Source organism: Chiloscyllium plagiosum, chromosome 1 (assembly GCF_004010195.1).
Source record: "Chiloscyllium plagiosum isolate BGI_BamShark_2017 chromosome 1, ASM401019v2, whole genome shotgun sequence".
NCBI lineage: Eukaryota > Metazoa > Chordata > Chondrichthyes > Orectolobiformes > Hemiscylliidae > Chiloscyllium > Chiloscyllium plagiosum.
In genome coordinates this window covers 21,729,648-21,753,721 of record NC_057710.1, presented here as the reverse complement: position 1 = coordinate 21,753,721, position 24,074 = coordinate 21,729,648, and the positions used below count along the sequence as shown (strand labels likewise).

The 24,074-nt window shown below is 42.5% G+C and overlaps 1 protein-coding gene across 2 annotated transcripts in view; it reads right to left on the bottom strand.

Annotated features, from left to right (window-relative positions):
* Positions 1 to 4,677: 4,677 nt before the first annotated feature.
* Positions 4,678 to 24,074, bottom strand: part of rnf24 (ring finger protein 24) — a 151,177-nt gene continuing 131,780 nt past the window's right edge. For both annotated transcript variants that reach the window (XM_043700148.1, XM_043700086.1), the window contains exons 5-6: positions 7,647 to 7,726; positions 4,678 to 6,249 (exon numbers count right to left, since the gene is read on the bottom strand). In XM_043700148.1, coding sequence (XP_043556083.1) covers positions 6,138 to 6,249; positions 7,647 to 7,726 — 192 coding nt within the window. In that variant the 3' untranslated portion in view covers positions 4,678 to 6,137. The remainder of the gene's footprint in view (positions 6,250 to 7,646; positions 7,727 to 24,074) is intronic.

Below are 24,074 nucleotides of genomic sequence, written 5' to 3'. Positions count from 1 at the left end.
AATAAAACAAGTACTGATGAAGATTTTGAAAGCTTGACCTGCCTTGGGAGAGGAGGGAGGTGAACCCGCTGATGTGGACTGCGATTAAGAGCTGGTGCTAGAAAAATGAAGCAACATACTGTGCTGTTGCCAGGCACAATCTCTTCTCTATCTTGTTCAATGCATCCCAGTTTCAACATAGAAGGCTAGGGTATTAAGCAATGTGTACATGACCATTTTTGAACATGTCAATACTTGTGAATGATCCTGAGGTCATGAGCACTAAACAATCACAAAGGACTGACCAGAAGAAGCAGGAAGGTGCAGCGAAGAGACCACATTGTCTCGCCTGATGAATATAAGGCTCCCCTTCAGGGCCTAACACTGAGTATCTTTGTAAAATAACAATATAAACAAAAAGAAAATTGTAACACAAGCAAGCTTGGTGGCTTTTGAAAAAAAAAGAATGTTCTAAGTATATTAATAGGTCAACGGTAAATATTTACACCATCTGTAGTGAAGGAACATACCTCCCTAACTCTCAAAGTAAACTCTGGGAGATGTGGCTGCTATGTTGGAGGTGTGGTGCTAAAGACAGCCTGCGCCATGAGCTCTATGCGGATGGGACTGGAAGCACAACAGAGGCAGGGGTCAGAAGTGGGGGCAGTTTTAGTTCCACAATAGATTCCTATTAGTTGAAGCAGTGATGAGATTCCAGTAACACGAGAACAGAGGGTTTGGGCTGATTAAACCTCACACCCACGGAAGCTCAAATCTTCCCAAAGCTCACTAAGGAAATATTATTCAACTGGAACAAAATTGCATTTCTCAAAACCAAAACAAAAAAAGGTTAACAATGTTGATGACTTTTTCATGATTATACCAACATATGCAATCCAATGGTGCAATCTGTCTGGCATGCAAAATAGGATGGTTAAGGTGGAAAATTCATGTTGGTAAGATTTACTCTAAGCTTTCTTTTCAAAAAACTGTCAGGGTCTGGGCACTTTGTGGTAAATTTGTGACGTTTGCATGAATTAATCTACTAACAGCTTTGAGACATAAAATAGGATTAGAAGTATTTTTGTTACAATCAAGCTAACCAGTTTTCTCCATTTACCCAGGATTCCTTTGTAACTTGTACAGTTATGACACTGTAGTGTCCAAGACTATTTGAGAAGACACTCTATCACGTCATGGGGGGTGATTAATATAGGCAAACATATATTGTTGTCTCCACATTGATGAGTGCACTCAATTAATTCCCACAGAAATATCCAGAAAAGGGTTTTGAAAAATTTGACCTGAGCAAAGCTTCTAGTTTTGTAAAGATGAATTATCATCATTTTCGGTTGAGTTGATGACCCTCCATTGGCAATGGTGTCTTTGATCAGAGCTACATCTTCACATTAAGCAGTGGATTAATTCAAGTCTTTTAGATGGACAAGATTTCATCAAATGATTCCAAAATTAAAATCAATCTCTTTGTGTGATGAAGCGTTGAGATACGTTTGTTAAATTGTAACGGTGAAGAGAATGTACCTAACTTATATTTGTATGCACAATGAATATTATTGCTCAGAAACTGGCAGTCTTCAACTTGCTACGACACTTAATGCAAAATACTGTGTTCCTTGTGCTATAATTGAGAAGTCATTTATATTTGTAGAATTGTCACCTGATAATGGGTTGCAAGTGGTGCATTTGTTGTCTTTGGAAGTATTTGCTCATATGCTGATTTGAGATGAAAGCCACGCCCCACTATAGGGCACTTCTAGTTACAGCTTTTATTAACATTGTTCACCATTCCTTCATTTCAAGTGGTTTTGATGCTTGTACCAAAATAATTCCTTACTCCCTTGTCCTCGTCCACCATACATCAATCCCCATCTAAGACAGCAGCAGGTTTCTAGGCCTTTCTTAGGGGATGGTTCTGCTCTACTTTCTTCTTCCGAATAGGCATGGCTGTGATTGGGAATTTGTTTGATGGGAAGTCACATGTTTAAGCTTGGTTTTCCAGACTTGTTAAGTGCTTTGTATTATTGTATTTTTTAAAAAAATATAATTCTCAGGTTGTATCTCTTCGACTCCTTGCCTTAGAAATTGAGGCAGTGTAGGACTCATCGCAGACTGACAAACCCAACAATTGGCCATCTTGAGAAACTCTCGGTTGTGGCACCATTCAGGAAGGGATTTCATTTCAGTAGCTCACTGCAGAACAAACTCCCAGCTCCTCAGCAAACAACAATTCACAACCAATGACTTTAGCAAAAGAAGAGCGCATGAGGGAATAATTCCAATTGAATAGGCCTTTGTTCAACTCTTCTCATGAATCTCCTTTCAGGATTCCTTCACCTTCTGGGGAGCAGGTAGCAGGATTACATAGAGAAACCATGTCATCAGCATTCTGGGTCAAGATCAGAGGAGTGAATGCCATAACGAGTAGCAAGTCTATTGAGAACCAAGAGTGAAGGCAGGTTACAAATGGCTGAATAATGAATACCACTCTCCATGGGTTTGACAGCATAGGTGTTCTAGTTCTTTGGTATCTTGGTGAAGTAATCAGTTTTAACACACAAGCTACTGTCGGTGGGTTATTTATCTTCAGAAGGCATCAGGTCGTCAAGGAAATCCATACATGGTGAACTTTCGCAGCATTATATGGATTGGTTAAATATGGATCTAGAACATGTTGTTAAACTCTCTGCCGATGTTTCTGAAACTCAGCTGCCTCAGAGGCAAGGATTGAACCTGCCTCATTCCCTCAGACAGAAGGCTCAATTTCACAGTCGGTAATGGACCTGCTAACTCAGCTGATAGTGGAGCCTATATTCTGGGAGAAGAAAAATATCTTACACAAATTATTCAAGGATTCAATCTCCGTCACACCTTGCCTTGATGAGTGCAGGTTGGAATGGTTGGGATATCCAGTCCTGATTTTTGGCTTCATGAATCATAGATGGTAATTTTGGAAATGAGATAAAGCTACCTTCCTATCTGACTCTGTAGGTTTCGTGTCTGGCAAGTTAGGTTAATATCACACCCTCCCATCATCACAATGTCTGACAAAAGGAGGTAACGAGAGAGAGAGAGAGAGAGAGAGAGACGAGAGAGAGAGAGAGACGAGAGAGAGAGAGAGACGAGAGAGAGAGACGAGAGGGAGAGACGAGAGGGAGAGACAAGAGAGAGAGACAAGAGAGAGAGACAAGAGAGAGGTAAGAGAGAGAGAGGAGAGAGAGAGGAGAGAGAGAGAGGAGAGAGAGAGGAGAGAGAGAGAGGGGAGAGAGAGAGAGATAAAGTGCACCTGGGTTCGAGAACACTGAGTACATGCCGAGTGAAAAAGACAACCCTCCTGCCTCATTGTGCCTCACTATCAGCAATTAGAACTGGACATTTCTAACTGACTAGAGGGTCTAGTACATTCAAAGAGAGCTTATAGTTCAGTCCCATTAAAATCACAGTCTCATTAAAATCCTGCCTAGCTAAAAGAAAAAGAGTCTACAATTAAAGGGAGGAAAACAGAGGTCCCAACAAAAAGGAGTGAGAGGAAGGGAGTGAGACTAATTGGATAACATTGTCAAAGTGCTAGAATGGGTATGACGGGCTGCAAAGCCTCCACTGTGCTTTAAAATTCGAAGATTTCTTTATCCCACGGCAGACAATTGTAAAAGTTCAGCTCACGAGTTAGAGTAACTCAGAAACAATAAGGAAAAAGGCCTTTTAACAAAGTGTCATGTAGCCTGATAAAGAGGGAAAGTGTAAAGCCATCACAATGTTCTGCTATAAAGAACTGGACATACTGAGATCTGGGGGACCTTAAACAAAAATATGGGGAACAAAAATGGCATCTTTTTCACTTCAAATGCGATATACTTTTCACTGACATTCTCAAAAAAAGCATTTCGGATAAAGGTCATGTGTAACTCAAATAAGATAAAAATGAATCAATTGTAGGTTCCTAACTGCTGCATCAGCAACATTCTGAATCTCAGAACAAAGCTCCAGCATTCAATCTTTCTTTCAGAATCACCTCTTTATGTTGCTCATTATTGGGAGACCAGGACAAGGTTGCAATGAATTTGAGGAAATTGGTCTTTAAATGAATGATGTTATACTGTCATACTGCATGGAAACAGACCCTTCGGTCCAACTAATCCATGCCAACAATGCTGCCAAACTAATCTTGCCCCACCTGCCTGCTTTTGGCCCATATCCTTCCAACCTTTTTTTTATTCATGAACTTATCCAAATGTCTTTTTAATGTTAGACTGTACCTGCATCTACAATTTCTCTGGCAGTTCATTCTACACACGAACTATCCTGTGTAAAAAAGTTGCCCCTCGTGACCTTTTTAAATCTTCCTCTTCCCACCTTAAAAATATGCCCCAGAGTTTTGAACTCCCCAACCCTAGGGAAAAGATCCTTGCTATTCACCTTATCTCTGCCCCTGATGATTTTATAAATCTCAAGAAGATCACTCCTCAACCTCCTACGCGACAGCTAAAAAAATGTCCCAGCCTTTCCAGTCTATTTTTATATATCAAAACCCACCGTTCCTGACAACATCCTTGTAAATCTTTTCAGACCCCTCTTCCTTTTAATAATATTCTTCCTCTCGCAGGGCAACCAGGAATGGACACAGTACTTCAGAAAAGGCCTCACCAACATCCTATACAAACTCAACATGACATTTTAATTCTTGTATTCAAAAGTCTGAGCAATGAAGGCAAACATCTAAATGCCTTCTTAACCATCCTGTCTACCAATGACACAAATTTTAAAGAATTAGGCAAAGGTCCACAAGGCTTTCATTAGCTGTGCTGGTACACATCCCAGTGCTACCTATCTTATTAATACAGATGAGAGGTTCAATGCTAATCCTAGTCTGATTTCAGTTCAGATAGTTTTCGGTTTTCCAAGCAGCTCCACTTGCTCTCTAGCCATTCCCAAACCCACCTCCACCTCTTTCCTTTCTCAACCTACACATTTTTCTCACCTTTCTTACCCAAATTCCTTATTTGTTGTTTTCTTTTAAAGCATTTTTTTTTTAACATTATATTACTTCTTTGCACAGGATCTCACTATCGACCACACTTACACTCTTGGCCATATGCTGATGTATTCGACAGCTGAGATCGGCTGAGTGGGTCTCTAATTAACACTATAGTGTTCTCTCCACCTGCCTGAGGAGCCTGATTGAATAAACTGACACATCTCAGCTCCTGACCAACCACAGAAAGCATTCACAAAGACTCAAAGTGTTTGAAAACTCTTCTTACAAAATGTTCTTAATAATGCTTTACTTTTAAAAAGGAAAATAAAATCATCTATTCACTAAGGGGATTGTCCCAAAGAGCTCCACTCATTCAGCCATATGTGTAGTGTCTTGAACAGAGTTTGACCACTTTTCCAACCCCTCCCCCAAAAAGAAAGTGCCTCATCATCAAATATTTCGGTGGTTTAATGCCAAGAGGCTCTGGCTGAGGAATAAAGGGCGGTGAACGATAATTCGGGCATTATCATTCACAGACCTAATTTAAAATAGGAGTGAGAGCTTTAACACTTTTGTTTTTGGCAATTTTGTAACTTGGGTTTAAGCATGAAATCATTGAGAAGTCCTGCCTCATGGTTGGCTGCTTTGCATAGTGTCATGTAATGCTCAAAGCTTCCACTTTGTAAAGGCCAAAGTCCATTCCCTTTGTTTGCTTATCCCTTAAAATGTTGACACGCCCCTTTTTGCCACCCGAGTGCTCAACCTGAAGGAACTTTAAGAAAACCCTATGCAGTACACACCTCCAGTCTCTTTTTTTTTGTACCTGTGACAGTTGGAAAAGGGGAGGAGAATGAGTCATTGTAAAGTGCTCCTTCGTGTATAACTCAAGTCAGATTGGCCGCTATGTTGTACTGACAGGTCCAGCAGCACCTCCTGGTGGAACCAGCGACAAAAAAAAGTGCTTTGGTGTTCGAGACTCTCCAGTCCCCTTGCGGTGTGTCACGGTGCGCCATTAACCACACACTCAGGTTGGGTCCGCAGGATCGCCACCTTGTGAATCGGCTCCATTATACACACGGAAAAAATGAAACAACAAATGAACAAAAATAATGATGATACAAAAAAGAAAATCCTTTCTCTTGAGTTGAAATGCGAGCTGCGTGTGCTACACGAGGTTGTCCGTTCCACTCATAGCTCCTGACTCTTGGTTATTTTGGAGGACAGGTGTATTACAGAGTGGACAAACTTTCCTTACTTCGAGCCACTTGATCAGACACCTATGAAAGAGAGAAGCAGAAAAGAAATACACTTATTTCTCAGTACACTGGGCTCTGTATTTTTGGTGTAATTTATACTCATGAAAACAAAAGAGATATCAGCCATTGACAGTACAACATCTTATATTCCATTTTGCACAATTAGAAGTTCAGGAAAGTCCCTTCTCCCTCTGTCCCACCAATCTCATATAGCAGTAATAGGGCAGCACACTGGCTCAGTGGTTATCACAACTACCTCACAACACTAGGGACCCAGGTTCGATTCTGCCCTCAGGTGGCTGTCTGTGTGGAGTTTGCATGCTCTCCCTGTGCATGTGTGGGTTTCCTCCCACAGTCCAAAATGTGCAGGTTAGGTGGCTGGGCTAGCCATGGGAAATGCAGGAGAAAGTGAGGGATGGTGATCAGAGTCGAGAGTTTGATGCTGGAAAAGCACAGCAGGTCAGGCAGCATCTAAGGAGCAGGAGAATCAATGTTTTGGGCATAAGCCCTTCATCAGAAATGCATGGATAGGGTAGGGGAGTGGATCTTGGTGGGATGCTCTTCAGAGGATCAATGCAGACTTGATGGGTCAAATTACCTGCTTCTGCACTGTAGAGATTCTATGACTTTACTGTTAAATTTAGACTAATTTTATAACAATATAAAAGTAAAAGCAGGAGCAAACCTTTAGCCTTTAAGCCTGCTCTGCCAATTCAACAATATCACAGCTGACCTTCTCTGTCAGCTTTCCCTTCCAGCAATATTCCCCAATTCTCCGAGTATCCAAATCTCCGACTATCCTCAGCGATTGGCTACCCAGGGCTCTCTGGGTACATAATTCTAAAGAATTATCATCCTTAAGTGAAGAAATCTATCCGCATTTCAGCCCTGAAAGGCTGATGGCTTATTCCAAGACTGTGACATTAACCAGGCCACTTATTAATGCCCAGAAAGGAATAGGTCAATGTCTCAGCTTCCAGAAGCATTACTTTCTTGGAATCATCGAATTTTAAGGCAATAACGCACCGTAGGGATGTAGAGTCATAGGGTCTTACAGCCCGGAGAGAGGCCTTTTGGCACAAGCTGGTCCATGCTGACCAAAATGTCCATCCATGCTAATGCCATTTCCCTGCACTTGGCCCATATCCTTCTAAATCTTTCCTATCCATGTATTTGTCCAAATGCTTTTTAAGCGTTGTTAATATACCCACGTCAACCACCTCCGCTGGCAGCTCATTCCATATGCATACCACCCTCTGTATAAAAAAATTGCCCCTCAGGTTCCCTTTTATTCTTTCCCCTCTAACCTTAAACTGATGCCCTCTTGTCCTCCATTCCCCAACCCTGGGAAAAAGACTGAGTGCATTCACCACAATATGCACCATTCCAGTCTGCTGCACAATTTCCACTGTACTCACTTTCTGTGAAATGCATGTTTACATGGACAGATCCCAAGCTCATCCTTCGGCTTGAACTCCTCCAAGCAGACTGCGCAGATCTGTCAGACACAATAAAACAGTCAGTTAAAAAAAATGACATTTGGAAAGACAACAAAGGCTTACAAAGTAAAGTGGATGATGCAATGACGTTTAACAGAATGTTTGAAGAAAGACTTTGATTATTATAACACTGACCAAGAAATTATTAGGTGTACAACATTCATATGGTAGTTAAACTAAATATAGCATGAGTTTAAAGGAATCAAAACACATAGAAAACTACAATTCCATTAATCCCAACAGCTTTACAGTATTCCCACCAGAGAGACCTGCCTTCTCTATCACACCCATGGGGCTTCTCTGTGGATTCCATTCCCTGTCTGGAGAATCTTACAACCTCTTCGTTGAGTATTCATACAACTGAGCTTAGACCTCTTCAGATTTAAATAACTCTTCCAGATTTTAACCAAACACTTCTGATTTGGAACTTTCAGACTAACTCCTTACACTGAGATAACCCGTTTCAGAACAGTTCTAAAATCTTCTTCAGAAGCAAATGTTTTCGACATCCAGCTTCAGCCAAGACTTCTGCAAAATAGCCCAACTCAAAAGTGCTTTCTTCCAGCCACGCTGTTAACCTAAGCCAAACAAATTTCAGAATCTTCTAAGCTTCACATCACTGCCTATTCTATTCAGACAAAATTCTCCCAGTGTGAACAAAATCCTGTTTCTCTCCAGGAAGTCTCTCTCTCTCTTATTGTGTTTTCAAAGAAATCACCATGGCTACAGAAATAATTACAAGTTAATCATTAAACTTTTGCATAGTCCAAACCCAGATGCTGCTATTTCAAAACCAAACCCTAAGATATTAAAATATATATAAATCACACATCTTACATCACATCATTAATCTCCTAACTTGTGAATGTCCAAACAACACTACTGTTATTATTATAAAATGGAGAACTGTGGATGCTGGAGTTCTGAAACAAAGACAGAAATTGCCAAAGAAACTTGCGAGTCTGGAAGTATCTGTGGACTGAATCTGGTTCTGAAAGGTCTTGAAATGTTAACTCTGTTTTCTCTCCACATATGTTCCCAGATCTGCTGAGCTCCTCCAACAATTTCTGTTTTTGTGATATTTAACTTAATTTGCACTAAGATACTTTGGATGGTCTTCAGAACGTCACAGGATGCAACCCGAATTTACTGAAGCCTACTTTTGGCCATAGTCTTCTCGAAGATGTGGACCTATCCAGATGATATATTTTAAAATTCTTAGCTAATTCCAACACGTCACAGCAGATGATTATCAGATGAAAACAGACTTTGTAATGGAATGCTGCATGTTAATGAAAATCCAGCTTCCTTCCATCTACAAAAACTGCTGGGTATGTAGCAAACATTCCACTTCTAGATGGTGTCTTCATGTAGTGGCCCCATGTTGATCAGTGAAGAGGTCATGAGGTGAAGAGGCAGATTCTGACACAAGTGCTGCACACAGAGTTGCTGTGGATTATTGTTCTTAGTACTGGCCATTGTTGGCAAATCACTGGACATCACACTGGTGCACTCCAGGTCTCAGCGAGTGCTCCCTTTTCCCTCTTATGTCAACTGGTGACCAGGCATAAAAGTCAATGTTGAGTGCTGCTGAGTCACATTTGCAAGCCTCCTGGAAGCACAACTTTGGGTGCTGACTGACTGTCTGTCTCCAGCTGATTCCCTATATAGAGAGTCCTTGGGTAGGTGACTGTATTCCATCCTGTGCATGTGGCTGAGCTAGTGAAGCCGCCTCTGTTTGATGAGCTGACAAACTGGGCAGCTCTGCCTTTGAGAGGACTGTCATGTTCCTGATTTGTTTCTGACAGAATATACCCGGAATGCACTGCCGACAGCGAAAATGGAATGGAACAAAAATGCTACAAATGGACAGATTGCCATCACAAGGGTAAAACGAAAATGAGCATTGTTGTGCAGATTTACGCTGATGGCAAACTACCAGGTCAAAAGGTGCAAATATATACACATAAAAAGGGATATACATAAATATATATCGTAACAAAATTGCCTGGATGGAAAAATAGACAATCTCTTTCCAGCTTCCTCTAGTGGTTTGCCCTTTGCAGTGTAATAAGATATAGGTATCTGGCTCAAGCAGGCAGATATTTGTCAAATTTGCTACCTGAGCTGTGTAAGGGAGAGCATTTAGCTAAACTCAGACACTGGCCTAAATGCAACAGAATGGAGAGTGTAACTCCTTCTTATAAGCTCCCCAAAGCACAGGAACATTTGACGGAACGTCACACACGGGTCTCACTGTAAGGGCTGGCATCAAAAGCCTTTGATGCTTTGGTTACCTGACACCCCTTGAAGTGCCATGTGTTTAAGGAGGTCATGTGCTGGACTGGATGCTTTGCCACATAGTCGCAGCTTGGCAGCCATCAACCCTGTAACCACACAATAGGCCTTTGTTCATTACTCAGATTACACAAGAAAGGAAAAGGTGTTTTAATCTCCAGTTTCAATCTCTTATAAATGTTAAACTCCAAAGAGAAATGTGCATACACAAGCCATCTCATACTTTCGGATTTATAAATCGGGCTTCCGGACTGTCTGATGAATGCAAATTTATTGCTACCGAGAGTGATTGCTATAAACAGAGTGGTGCACATTGTTCATGACAGGAACATTTAATCCACATAGTTAGAACTCATTTACTGAACAGCATTATTTCCCTGCCACCTACTCAACTTCAAATATTAAACATAGAAACCAGGAGCAGGGGTAGGGAATTCGTCCCTTCCAACCTGCTCTGCTATTCAATGTGGTCACAGCTGACCATCCATCTCAATGCAACAGTCCCGCTTTCTGCCCAGGCCCCTTGGTGCCTTTAAAATGTAACAATTTATCAATTTCTTTCTTTTGAGAGGATTGTCATGTTCCTGATTTGTTTCTGACACGATACACCCGGGATGCACTGCCGACAGTGAAAATGGAATGGACCGAAAATATATTCATTGACTTGGCTTCTATAGCCTTCTGTGGGAGAGAATTCCACAGGTTCGCTATTTACTGAGAGAAGTAATGTTTTCTCATCCCAGTCCGAAATGGCCTCCACTGTATCATGAGACTGTGTCCCCTAGTTCCAGACTCTCCAACCAGGGTAAATATCCTCCTTGCATTCTAATCTGTCCAGTTCTTTTGGAATTCTATACATTTCAATCAGGTCCCCTTTCATTCTTCTAAACCATAGTGATTAAGGGCCCAATTGAAACGACCTCTCCTCATCAGCTTAGTGAATATCCACTGCACTCCCTCTATGGCAAACAAATCCTTTCTCGGATAGGGAAACTAATATGCATCTAATACTGCAGATGTGGTTTCAACAACACCCTATAACTGCAGTAAGAGAGCCTTACGTCTGAGCATAAACACCCTTGCAATGACGGTCAATATAGCATTTTCCCTCCTAAATGCTTGCTGCACCTACCTGCCTACTTTTATTGACTGATGTGGAGGAGCTGGTGTTGGACTGGGGTGGGCAAAGTTAAAAAGCACACAACACCAAGTTATAATCCAACAGGTTTATTTGGAAGCACTAGCTTTCGGAACGTTGCTCCTTCCTCAGGTACTGACTTGACAATCCAGGTTTGTTCAATATATCACTTCAGTTACATGGCACTGTAATCTTTTGCTATAAATTCTGTGTCTTTTGATCTTATACTCCACAACCACCTGGCACAACTTTACTGAGCAGCTTAAGGGAAAAGTCAAGGAGCAGCGCTCAAAAAGCTAGTGCTTCCAAATAAACCTGTTGAACTATAACCTGGTGTTGTGTGATTTTTAACTTGACTGACTGATGTACAAGGGGCACCCAGATCCTTTTGTACATCCACACTTCTTTATCAGCATTTAAATAATACCCTTCCTTTCTTCTTTTCACATCGTACTGCCACAGTGTCCTCAGATCAGGTCAAATCACAGCTACCCTGTCCACCCCTGTAGCCTCAGTGGCAACTATTCCACACTTGACTCTTCCCTTAAGCTGCCAGTAAAGTTGTGCCAAGACATGGATCCCATTACACGTAAACAACATGACCATGGCAAGCAAACAAACATTTGAACTGAGAGACTCAAGTGTTGAAAAGCATTTCTTGCAGGGCAGGGGAAGGGCTCTCAGAGGAGAGCTATAGCTCTCTGAATCTCACATGAGCACACTGCTGTCAGAGGTGAACTTACTGAACCAGAAAAGATTTGGATGAGGTTTGACAAGGTAGTTGCTGAGACCATACAACCCCATGTGGGAATCGAGAATTTGAGGTGCAGTTTTATATTAACAAGTTTTCCACTTAACATGGAGATGAGGCAAAACTTTGTCTCTGAGGGCCATTAATGTTTGGAATTCTCTTACTCAGAGAACAGTGGAAGCTGGGTCACTGAATAAACTCAGTATGGAATAAGACAGATTTTTGATCGATAACAGAGTTGAGGGCTGTGGGGTTGTGCAAGGCAAGAGAGTGCCATGGAGTTATGGCCACAATCAGACCAGCTATGATCTTACGTTGTGATGCTTCTAAAAGACATTCTCAGCAGTGCTATCCTAACATTCTGCTCTCTTCTCAGTGTCTTGATGACTTCCTGTGTGCGGTGTAGACATGACCTTTCACGCAGACAGCAAACATGTTAAATAAACTATTAGGTTAGTCACATCTCAACTAATACTGCAGAATTAACTACCTAATGAGGAAGTGAAATGTCAGGGTAGGGGAATACAGCGAGAATGATCAACTACAGGATATAGCACACGAGGATTTAGGGAAAGCTGAACATTTGCAAACTGGGGTAATTTTAACTTAACCGATGGGACCATGTATAATGCTGTTTTTAATGCTGTCAAAATGAGGAAATGAAATCTTATCTTTATTAGTCAGTTTAAAGAGAGCACAGTCACTTCCCAGGAACAAAATGTTGCTAATATAAAAAATGCACTAGGAAGTTAACAAAGGTGGGAAGTTAGGTGAAAGTGACGACTGCGGATGCTGGAGATTAGAGTCGAGAGTGTAGTGCTGGAAAAGCACAGCAGGTCAGGCAGCATCCGAGGCGCAGGGAATCGATGTTTCGGACAAAAGCCCATCATCAGAAATGAGGCTGTGAGCCGAGGGGGTGGTGTGATAAATGGGATGGGAGTGGGGATGGGGGGGAGGTAGCTAAGACTGCATTAGGTAAATGGATGTGGGAAAGTAGTGATTAGTCAGAGGGGAGGGTGAAGTGGATAGGTGGGAAGGGAGATTGGCAGGTAGGACAGGTCATGAGGATGGTGCTGAGCTGGAAGGTTGGAACTGGGATAAGGTGCGGGGAGGGGAAATGAGGGAACTGGTGAAGTCCACATTGATGCCTTGGGGTTGGAGGGTCCTGAGGCGGAAGATGAGGCGTTCTTCCTCCAGGCGTCGAGTGGCGAGGATGTGGCGGTGGAGGAGGCCCAGGATCTGCATGTCTTCGGCAGAGTGGGAGGGGGAGTTGAAGTGTTCGGCCACAGGGCGGTTGGGTTAATAGGTGCGGGTGTCCCGGAGACATTCTCTGAAACGCTCTGCGAGGAGGTGTCCAGTCTCCCAAATGTAGAGGAGACCGCATTGGGAGCAACGGATACAGTAAATGACATGTGTGGAAGTGCAGGTAAAACTTTGATGGATGTGGAAGGCTCCTTTGGGGCCTTGGACGGAGGTGAGGGGGGAGGTGTAGTCGCAGGTTTTGCAATTCCTGCGGTGGCAGGGGAAGGTGATAAGAGGGAGGGTGGGTTGGTGGGGAGTGTGGACCTGACAAGGGAGTTGAGGAGGAAATGTTTTTTATGGAAAGTGGATAGCGGTGGGAAGAGAAATATATCTTTGGTGGTGGTGTCCGTTTGTAAGTGGCAGAAATGGCGGAGGATGATGCGGCATATACTGAGGTTTGTGGGATGTAAGGTGAGGACCTTGATGTGGTTGGAGGGGTAGGTTTCGAGGGCAGAGGTGCAGGAAATGGATGAGATGCGCTGGAGTGCATCATCAACCATGTAGGAGGAGAAATTGCAGTCTTTAAAGAAGGAGGCCAGCTGGTGTATTCTGTGGTGGAACTGGTCCTCCTGGGAGGTGGAGGAATTGGGAATAAGTGATAGCATTTTTTTTACAGGCGGCAGGGTGGGAGGAGGTTTAGTCCAGGTAGTTGTGAGAGTTGGGTTTGTAGAAAATGTCAGTGTTGAGTTGGTCACCATTGATGGAGATGGAGAGGTCCAGGAAGGGGAGGGAGGTGTCTGAGATGATCCAGGTGAACTCAAGGTCGGGGTGGAATGTGTTGGCGAAGTTGAAGAACTGTTTAACTTCCTCGCGGGAGCACAAGGTGGCGCCGATGCAGTCATCAATGTAGCGGTGGAAAGGTGGAGAGTGGTGTGTTACCGTTGAAGGAGATGGAGCTGGAGAAGGTGGGAAGTTGCATGTCATTTGGGAATCAGTCTTGATGTGAACCACATCAGTGCTATTCATGGTAATTCAACTTGCTACAACTGCATTTGTCAAATTTAAACCTGTGTAATGGGACAGCTTTTGGTAATAAGGTTTGCAAAGTTTGTATTATTTTGATATGCAGTGTGACTGTTCCATATTGTTCTGACCAGTCTCTTGATGAAGTTCTAGAATTTTTTACAGTTCCCGATAATCAAGTTTCTGGGTGAGGAGGGATGAATGGCTTCCCTTTTATACTCACCTACACCCTCAGTGGATCACAGGGAATTGACTCCTTCCCTTAGAGATGCCTTTCTCACAGTCCAAATGAAGTTATGAATAAAAATGAGCCAATTTAACCAGGTTATCTCATGTTAACGAAGACTTCCTAAACACAAGAAGTGTATAATCCAACACTCATTTACATATCTTAGAAATGAAACTAAAATGATAGAAATTAAAACAGATACACAAGTCTAAATTCTGCAAAGAATAGATTACGAAATGTTATGATCAATAATACTTGCAGCAGTGATATTAGTTAGTGAGCAGTCCATTTCAAGTTAAGTAAAATTATTTTGTCCTGTTGCCAGTCCAAAATTGGTGTTTTAGGGAACAAGTAATTTTCTGTATCCTTTTTACCTGCAGTGCTGGGGTGTGTAATGGCTGTCCTCAATCTCTGACTTTACTATATGCTAATTGACTAACACACATAGACTGGGGCTGCAGAGGGTTTTAACCCCTGGAAAGGTGACAACACAAGTCTGTGTCTTAACCGATACCCCCAGTTTGTAACATAACTCATAAGAGACAATTTCCTGTTGAATGGGTGTAATTGGATCAAGTTACATGTGTCTTTTTGAAGTCTCACTCTTTGAAACTTCATTAGCACCTACAAAGGTTCAGACAGGAAATCTCATGCTCCACAGTTACTTCAAACGCCAGAATTGGCTGGCAATGTTTATGAAGAAAGTACGCCTCTTCCAAAGGTTCAAATGACCTTATGTAATTCAAGGTTCCACTTAATAATCGTGACAATACAAGCTGCAGTCTAGTTTGGAGACTACTTCTCAGAAGTACCAGGATGAATGTGGATATCATACATAGTCTAGTGTAACTGAAGGAAGGTTAGGGTTGAAGTACTCCTTGTCTGCCAGTAGTGTCGGACATCATGATGAACTTTTCTCAGATTTTGGAATTTTGGATTGGGGAATCAAACTATTTTTTAAATGAGAGAGCTGTGAACTGCCCATACCTCATGATACGGATGCATTTGTCATCGTTATTATATGAGGATGTTAACTCAATTCTCAACATACAGCAGATATCAAAACCCAAGAAATGAGTCGATGGTGATCTGCATTTGATTGCTACATCACACTCACCCTCCTGCATTTAGAAATCTAATATATGCAAGTGTCTTGCTTGGAATTCCAATTGCATAGTTGCATGAGGTAATCATTCTACAGAGCTGGAGCCAAGAGTTGTAAATCTGTTCTACTGCAAATAGTGTTCAGCTTTCATCTGTACATTCAGAAATTAAGCAGCATTCATTATAAACCTGGCATCATCCCTCTCCCTGGGCCATGCTCTGAAGTTTCTTCTTTTCAATCTCCTGCTCTCTAAACATGGAAAATTATAAGATTTAAGCAGTCAGTATATTTTTTAAAGCCTCCATGCTGGGGAGTTCTGGTTGACAAGTGATGTAGTATGGGTTAGAGAAGCATATCACTAGTGGGTCATATCATTTAGATTTATTAGCATTTCCCCAAGGGCTATTATTTGTCATGATGAATGCGAGGCTGAGTGTCAAAGGCTATAACTATTTTAACAGGGGGATCTGAGCCAGTGAAAGTAACATTTTAAAGGTTTACTTCTATGAGATGATAAGTTGTCTTGGATATGTGGTCTGAACAGAAGTTTGATTATTTATGTAAGAGATTAACCATTTGATGAAAATTAAAAACTTTGAATGGGATTCTTGCATTCACTTTCAAATATTTTTGAGTGAAAAGCTGTATTCATTTTGTTTTCATCTCCATGTGGCTTCTGAGGTTTGCCCATGATGAATATTGGGTGAGTGGCTATGGAAGTGACGTCAGGGTTTAAGGGGCATGAGGGGTGGGTTGGGGTGAATAACATTGGGCATGAAGAGCCATGGAAATGGGGGGAGGCATGAGTTTGAACTGGGGACTAATAGAGGTCATGGGATGGGGGAATTAGGGATTTGCATGGGGTGAGCACTAGAGGGCCTAACTGGTCTAGGATAACTTGAACAAAGTCCCAGAAAACAGTTGCCCTTCTAACAGTCTGCTTAAGGCCACTCTATCCCACCCTGATCTCCCTGCAGTGAAAATTGTCTAGTTTCTCTTTAAAGGAAGGCATAGTTTACTGGGAATTTCTGAGTTGTGTTATCTGCCTCAGTAGACACAATCCGGTCTTAAAATCACAAAACAATTTACAGAATTGGTGGAAGTTAGAGCTGGACATCATCAGCATACACGACTCCATGTCTGTGAGGCACCAGGTGGGAAAAGAAAGAAATAAGGGTGGGATAACATGTACATGGGGGGAGGTGCGGGGAGCAGGCTACTCAGCCCATCGAGCCAATTAATTAGATCATGACTTACTTTGGAGGGATCCTAGTATGGCACTGTGGAGTGAGTACAGAAGTTAGAGACTGTGTTCCATTGAACACATGGGTAAAAATAGGATAAATACTGGTCTTGACAGAGACGGTCATATCATGGGAGTGAATTAATAAAAGGGCAACAGAGCTGAAACATAGAGGAGCAGTGCTGTTAGAGAATAGTGTGGTCAATGCTGCTAAAAAAAAGGCAGTCAAGTAGGAACAGTGCTTCATGTCTACAGGTCTGGGAATGTCATTCAGTACCTTACCTGGGATTGTTTTGGTTCCATGGATATAGAACATTAAAAGGATTAACACAAGTGTTTCAGAGAGATGGGCACTAGATGTGGGAGTAACAACGATGCTCACAGCCTGGAGAGGAACGGGATTTGGCAACAACAAAAGCCTTGAGGAAGACTTTCCTGCAAGGAGGATGGATGGGGTGATGTTGGAGGTTTGGAAATGGAGCTTGACAGCAGGTGAGCAAAGGAAACCCTCCAATGTCAGCTAACCTGGGACCAGGGAAAGAAGCTGGCGATCTGTAGTGTAGTGGGAAATGCGATGCTGGAGCAGGAGACTATTTCATGAAAAAGAAATACACTCATTTAGGGAAAAGGAGAGATAGGAAACGAACAGAGAGCGGGGAAATTCAGAACAGTGCTGAGCACTGGAGCTCAGCTTAGAATTCTATCATGTCACACTGCTGCAGAGAGATTAATAAATTCTTGATCTTGCAAGGAAATAAGGGCTACGGGGAGAGTGCAGGTAAGTGGAATTGGAATACCCATCAGCCATGATTAAATAGCAGAGTATACTCGATGGGCCGAATGGCCTTTCTTCCTATGTTTTATGGTCTTATAGTCTTATAAATGCCTAAATGCATTTGTCTGCTGTTTCAGAGAAAATGCTAAGTTCAAACAGATTAATAAGACTAACTGAAACAGATTAATAAGACTGACTGAAACAGAAATTTGCTGGGTTTCTGGAGCTATGAGCAAAGTGAAGGCTTTAATATTTTGCCCATCCTGTGGTACTGTGTGCACGGCTAACCAGGAATAGCTAACTAGGAATTTCCCACTCTTACTGGCTGCCTTTTCAGTGCACTGGCTGATGAAACAACCTGCTTGCCCAACATGCCTTATTTGTACACCCAAGTCCGGGAACGGGACTCGATCTGTCAGCCTGAGGCTCAGAGACAGGGCATGCTACACCATGTGAAGTTCCTTGCGTAAACCAGCACCCCCCCCCCCGTCCCCCCCCGTAAGCTTACAGTTGTACATTTGAAGAACTGTCTCATAACATTGCTCCAAAATAGGCTTTCTTTTTTTAAAAAAAAACTTGCCCTCTACCATCACATTCCACGGATGGAACTCCCGTTAAACAGTAAACTTTTATGTCAATGCATTTTCCAAGCAACAACATTGTCACCAGCCACTGTCCTCAAACAGCTCCTTTAACATTCATAACTTAGCGCTCAAAACACTCTGTTCCCTTTGAAACAATGAATCTTTAATCTCTGCATGCTTGAAGCAGAATAGTGTCACCATAACTTGTACATTTTCAACCTTGCATATCCATTGTTCAAAAGACAAATATGTTACCATTTACCCTGAATATGTTCCTATTTGCTGCACTGCATCTCAATAAGAGTATTGCTTGTTCTTCAAAGAAATGAAATGCATTCTTCCTGTTTAAAAAGGTCAGTATCTACTTTTCAAACTTTTTGGATGCAGGGAGAAAATTCCTAAGCAAATACAGGAGGTCATGTTACAGTGGTACAGGACATTCATTGGTTAGGCCAATTTTGGAATACTGCGAGCAATTCTGGTCTCCCTGCTATAGATTAGATTACTTACAGTGTGAAACAGGCCCTTCAGCCCAACAAGTCCACACCGACCCGTCGAAGCACAAATCACCCAGACCCATTCCCTTACATTTACCCCATCACCTAACACTATGGGCAATTTAGCATGGCCAATTCACCTAACCTGCACATTTTTTTTTTGAACTGTGGGAGGAAACTGAAGCACCCAGAGGAAACCCATGCAGACACAGGGAGAATGTGTAAACTTCTGAGGCGGGAATTGAACCCGGGACTCTGGCGCTGTGAGGCAGCAGTGCTAACCACTGAGCCACCTGGAAGGATATGTTGAAATTGAAAGGGTTCAGGAAAGATTTACAGGACATTGCCAGGGTTAGAAGGTCTGACCTATAGGGAGAGGCTGTTTAGGCTGGAGCTATTTTCCCTGGTTTAGGCTGGAGCATTGGAAGCTGAGGTGTGACTTTATAGAGGTTTATAAAAGCATGAGGGGCATGGGTGGGATAAATAGACAAGGTCTTTTTCCCGGGTAAGGGAGTCTAAAACTAAACAGCTAGGTTTGAGATGAGAGGGGAAAGATCTAAAGGGGGCCTAAGGGACAACTTTAGCACACAGAGGGTGGTGCGTGTATGGAATGAGCTGCAAGAGGAAATGGTAGAGGCTGGTACAATTCCAACATTTAAAAGGCACCTGTGTGGGTATATGAATAGAAAGGGTTTAGAGGGATATGGACCAAATGCTGGCAAATGGGACTAGATTTATTTAGGATGTCTCGTTGGCATGGATGAGTTGGACCAAAAAGTCTGTTTCCACGCTATACATCTCTATGACTCTAAATAAGGATACAGTCAGACACTGCTGGAACTAACACATTCCCATGGACAGTGTGTTAACCCTGACTTTCTCTCAGGGATAGCATGCCAAACTTGGCACATCTGTATCAGTCTACTAACATCATAGGTAGATTTCCAGGCATACCCTTGCCGCCGCCCCCCCCCCCCCGCATTGAGGTAAATTCCAAATACCTCAATTTAGCAAGGTAAAAGAATGTTGTGGAAAATCCTTCATGATAATAACTTTACACAAAATCATCTCGTCTGCCACCCAAAAACTGAATTGTCAAGAATCATAGAGTCATATAGATGTGCAGCACGGAAATAGACCCTTTGGTTCAACTTGTCCATCAGAAGGTAGTGGGAAGGGGATACACAGGACTTTTCATGTTGTTAACAAGGGACACTCCTGAAAGCAAGTCACACCTTGCAAGAAAGTGAACTGGATGATTATCAGATCAGTCATGATCTAACAATGGCAGAGCAAACTCAACGGGCTGAATAGCCTACTTCTGCTCCCATGTCTTAAAGTCTTAACCCCTCCCAACCTCTCAAGCAGCCAACCAATAATTTACTTCCTCTGATCTTTGTACTCTAGGGGAAAGATTAGGAGATCTACTCTAGTCATCCAAATACTGCTAGTGATACAGAATCTCAAAAATCAAAGGAGACCTTCCTGGGATCTCCCAATAAATCTCCATTATTACAACCTGCGATGGCAACCCAAGTAATGAATCAATACTGGTGACCCAGGGAACAGAAAGTTGAGCTGGGAATGCAGCACCAAACTATCAGGTTGCTCACTGAGAGAACAGGAATGACAGATTCACCCTGATCTTCTCAGAAGAAACACATTGAAAGAGAATGGGATTAAAATGGAAGAGGTTTGGCAATCTCTAAATGGAGTTATAGCGAAGGATGACAAACACGAATGAAAGGATTCATCTCTGTTTGCACTTCAGGCCCATTAAAATAGTGGGAGTCCACGTAAAAACTGAGGGGTGTGAGGGGGTTTGACTTTTCAGCAAGTCTCATGAATCACCCATTTGAAAAAGAATGCTGGCGAGACTGCACAAACTAGGTGAAGACAGAAAGCATGTTTGTGTGCCATCTGCACATAAATGACTGCAATCAGTTGGAATTGGAGTCAATCACTTGACTAATGGCTGTGACAGCTGAAGCTGTTTATACTTTGTACAAACACAGGACATCCATGGATTATTCTGTTATCACTGGTATTTAGGATTCCCTGTGATTCTACTAGAACAGGATCAATTGTGGTTTTGAAAATGTAGGCTGATCGAATTTGTTAGGCACAGGCTTTAAAGATTCCAGAGATTGGCCGCGACACATCCCAGCTATAATCTGAGCAGCAAAACCAGCTTAAAGGGATGAATGGCTCACTCCTATTACTACATCACTCGGTTCCTACATGGCAACTCCAGTCTTCAGATGTTCGGGACAAGGTGGGAGCTCTGTTTTCCAATGAGACATTGAGAACACTTGGCACAAACCAGGCTGTCTCTCGGCATCACTGGTGCCTAACTGAAGAGTACTGGTGACTTTCTGTAGCCACCACCTTCACCTCTTTCCCTGAGGTTTGCAGCTATTTTGGTGGATGAGTTCACACCCTTACACACAGGTCTGAAGGGATCACAGCACAAAACAGGCCATTCAACCCCAACTAGTTGACTGCATTGTTTATATTCCAAAACAACGTTCCCCAATCTTTCCTTACTTAACCCCATCAGATAAACGTTCCACTGCTCGTTCCTTGTCTCTTCATCTATCTTCTTCCAAAGGTATGTTATTCATCTCAATGATTCCTATGGCAGCAAGTTCACACAAATCTCTCAGCAAAAATGCTGTTCCTGATTTCCCCAGTCAATTAATGATAACTAGCTCAATTTGTGATCCAAATTGTCTATTTATCCTATCCATGCCCCTTATGATTTTACAAACCTCTATAAGGTCACCTCTCAGCCTCCAACACTCCAGGGAAAACAGCCCCAGCCTATTCAGCTCAAACTCTCCAATCCTAGCAACATCCTTGTAAAACGTTTCTGAACCCTTTCAAGTTTCACAACATCCTTTCGATAGGAAGGAGACCAGAATTGCACGCAATATTCCAAAAGCGACCTAACCAATGTCCTGTACAGCTACAACTCCTATACTCAATGCTCTGACCAATAGGATATCTGGTCGGCATGGAGAAGTTTGACCGAAGGGTCTGTTTCCGTGCTGTACATCTCTATGACTCTATAACAGCAATACCTTTTTTTATGTCAGCATCAATATATGTTTTCAAGCAATCCTTAATATGGAGAAGTGTCCCAAGGTGTTTCACATTATAAAACAAACACTGAGTCAGATAATGAGATATGTGGTCAGATCATCATTACTTTGGTCGGTTTTATGGAGTATCTTCAAGGAGAAAAGCAAACTAAAGAGATGGAGAGGTGTGTGGCTGGAATCTAGGTAACTGAACGCACAGTCATTTATATAACTGGGAAGTCCAGCTACTGTGGAAATTGTGGTATTGAGGGATATTACAGAGATAGAGAGGGCTCAGGGTTATGCAGGATTTGAAAACAAGCTTGAGCATTTTAAAGGGAAAAAGTGAGGACTGCAGATGCTGGAGACCAGAGCTGAAAAATGTGGTGTTGGAAAAACACAGCAGGGCAGGCAGTATCCGAGCAGCAGGAGAATCGACGTTTCGGGCATTGAGCATTTTAAAGTCAATATATTGGTAGCCACCGCAGACCAGTGATCACAGGAATAATAGAGGAACAGGATTTGCTGTGAATTTAGGTTTTCAGATTTATGACGAGTATAATGTGAAATCCCAGCCAGGAATGCATTGGCATAGTCAGGCCCAGAGACAATAAAGGCAAAAGTAAATGTTTTAGTATTAGATAAGTTAAGATGGAGTAATGCCTACTATGGACAGCCCAGATTCAGGGAGGATGTGATCCCTGGTGGGGAGTCTAGAAAATGAGGTAGACCATTAGGACTAAGGTGAGGAAACATTTCTCCACTCAGACAGTGGTCGACCTATGGAATTCTCGACCACAAAAGGCTGTGGAGGCAGGGTCATTAAGTATATAAGAAAAAAATGGACAACTTTTTATATAATAAAGACACCAAAGGATAAGGACAGAAAGTGGGAAGTTTGATTAGGAACAATGGACACTCTGGAGGGCCACAGAATGTGTTAATTTCACTGTATTGCAAATCTGGTGATAGTGACTGATTTGGTTTGGCTTGTTTTGTCTGTGTTGTAGCATTGAGATAGAGAATCAGCCATGGTCATACTGAATGGTGGAGTAGGCTCAAAGGGCCAAATGGCCTACTCTGGGTCTTATTTTCTATGTTTCTTAATCTTCAAGACCTCGATCAGCTCAACGCTCACATCAGATTCACCAGTAAGAAAAACAAGCAGAATCATTCTCCATGCAATAGACATTCATCTTCTCATCGGGTTGTGTGTAATAATGGCTTTGGCAGCAGTAAAATTAAAATGGCCCCTTTAACTCTCCGCACAGGGAGCTCAGATTACTTTGCTATCCATGGGACTAGATTTGACCCCTCTATTGGAGTATTTGAAGGTGGATGGTGGCCTTCCCATCGCCTTCTCTCCCATACTGGCCTGGTTCCCACTCTATGGTGGGGAGGGCAGCCTGCTTGACCTTTGGCCTATTGAGGTCTTTAAGTGGACAATTAATGACCACCCAAGAGTTTCATTCTGGCTCTACCATTACTTTTACCTCCAGCGAGGGAAGGTACAGGCTAAGTTAGTACCCCAGCTGTCTTTTCTGCATGGGCTAGTTTGGGTAAAGGGGCTGAATGGGGAAGGGAGAACGGGAGGTCAGAATGGGATTGGTGTGTGTTTGATTTTAACTTGGTGTCAAGTTGTGGCATGTTCGTTTGAAGCAGAAGGCTGCGGGTTCTTGTCCAATGTGAGGTGACTTCCCGTCTCTCAGTTGTACAAATTTCGAACAAGTCTGTTGTAATAATATCTTTGCACAGTTAAGGAACCACAGCCAGCGCCAGCACTGCACAATTCCAGCTATCATGTTAAGAGAATGTGACCTCTGCATCTTTGGGTCATTGAGTCGGGAATTGAACCCGGGTCTCTGGCGCTGTGAGGCAGCAGTGCTAACCACTGTGCCACCGTGCCGCCCAATTCCAGCTATCATGTTAAGAGAATGTGACCTCTGCATCTTTGGGTCATCCTTTGTTGCTCTTTCACTTCCTCTGTCTTTGTAATACCCCTGGATAGGCTCAGTGGGCTATCTGGCAGCTTCCTGTTGACTGTGAAACACTCAGTGATCCACAGAAAACTTTCCTATATCCTTGACAGATCTTTTTAAATATCCAGAAATGCTATTATAAAACCACCAAGTGCTTATTTCCCTACCACCAAATCATCCTTGATAGTTTTCAGCTATTATCCACCACCCATAATCACTCATGTTCCGAATTAATCAAATCACATGCAATGCCTGGCAAGGGCAAATCCTGAATGAATTAAATCTCCCATTAAGGTTGTCGAATTAAGTCTCATTTGACACCATTCTGGTTAGTCAACCGTTTCAAGGAAGGTGTCACAAGTTCATAAAATTGGGAAAAGGTGAGGAACCCCACTTTGCA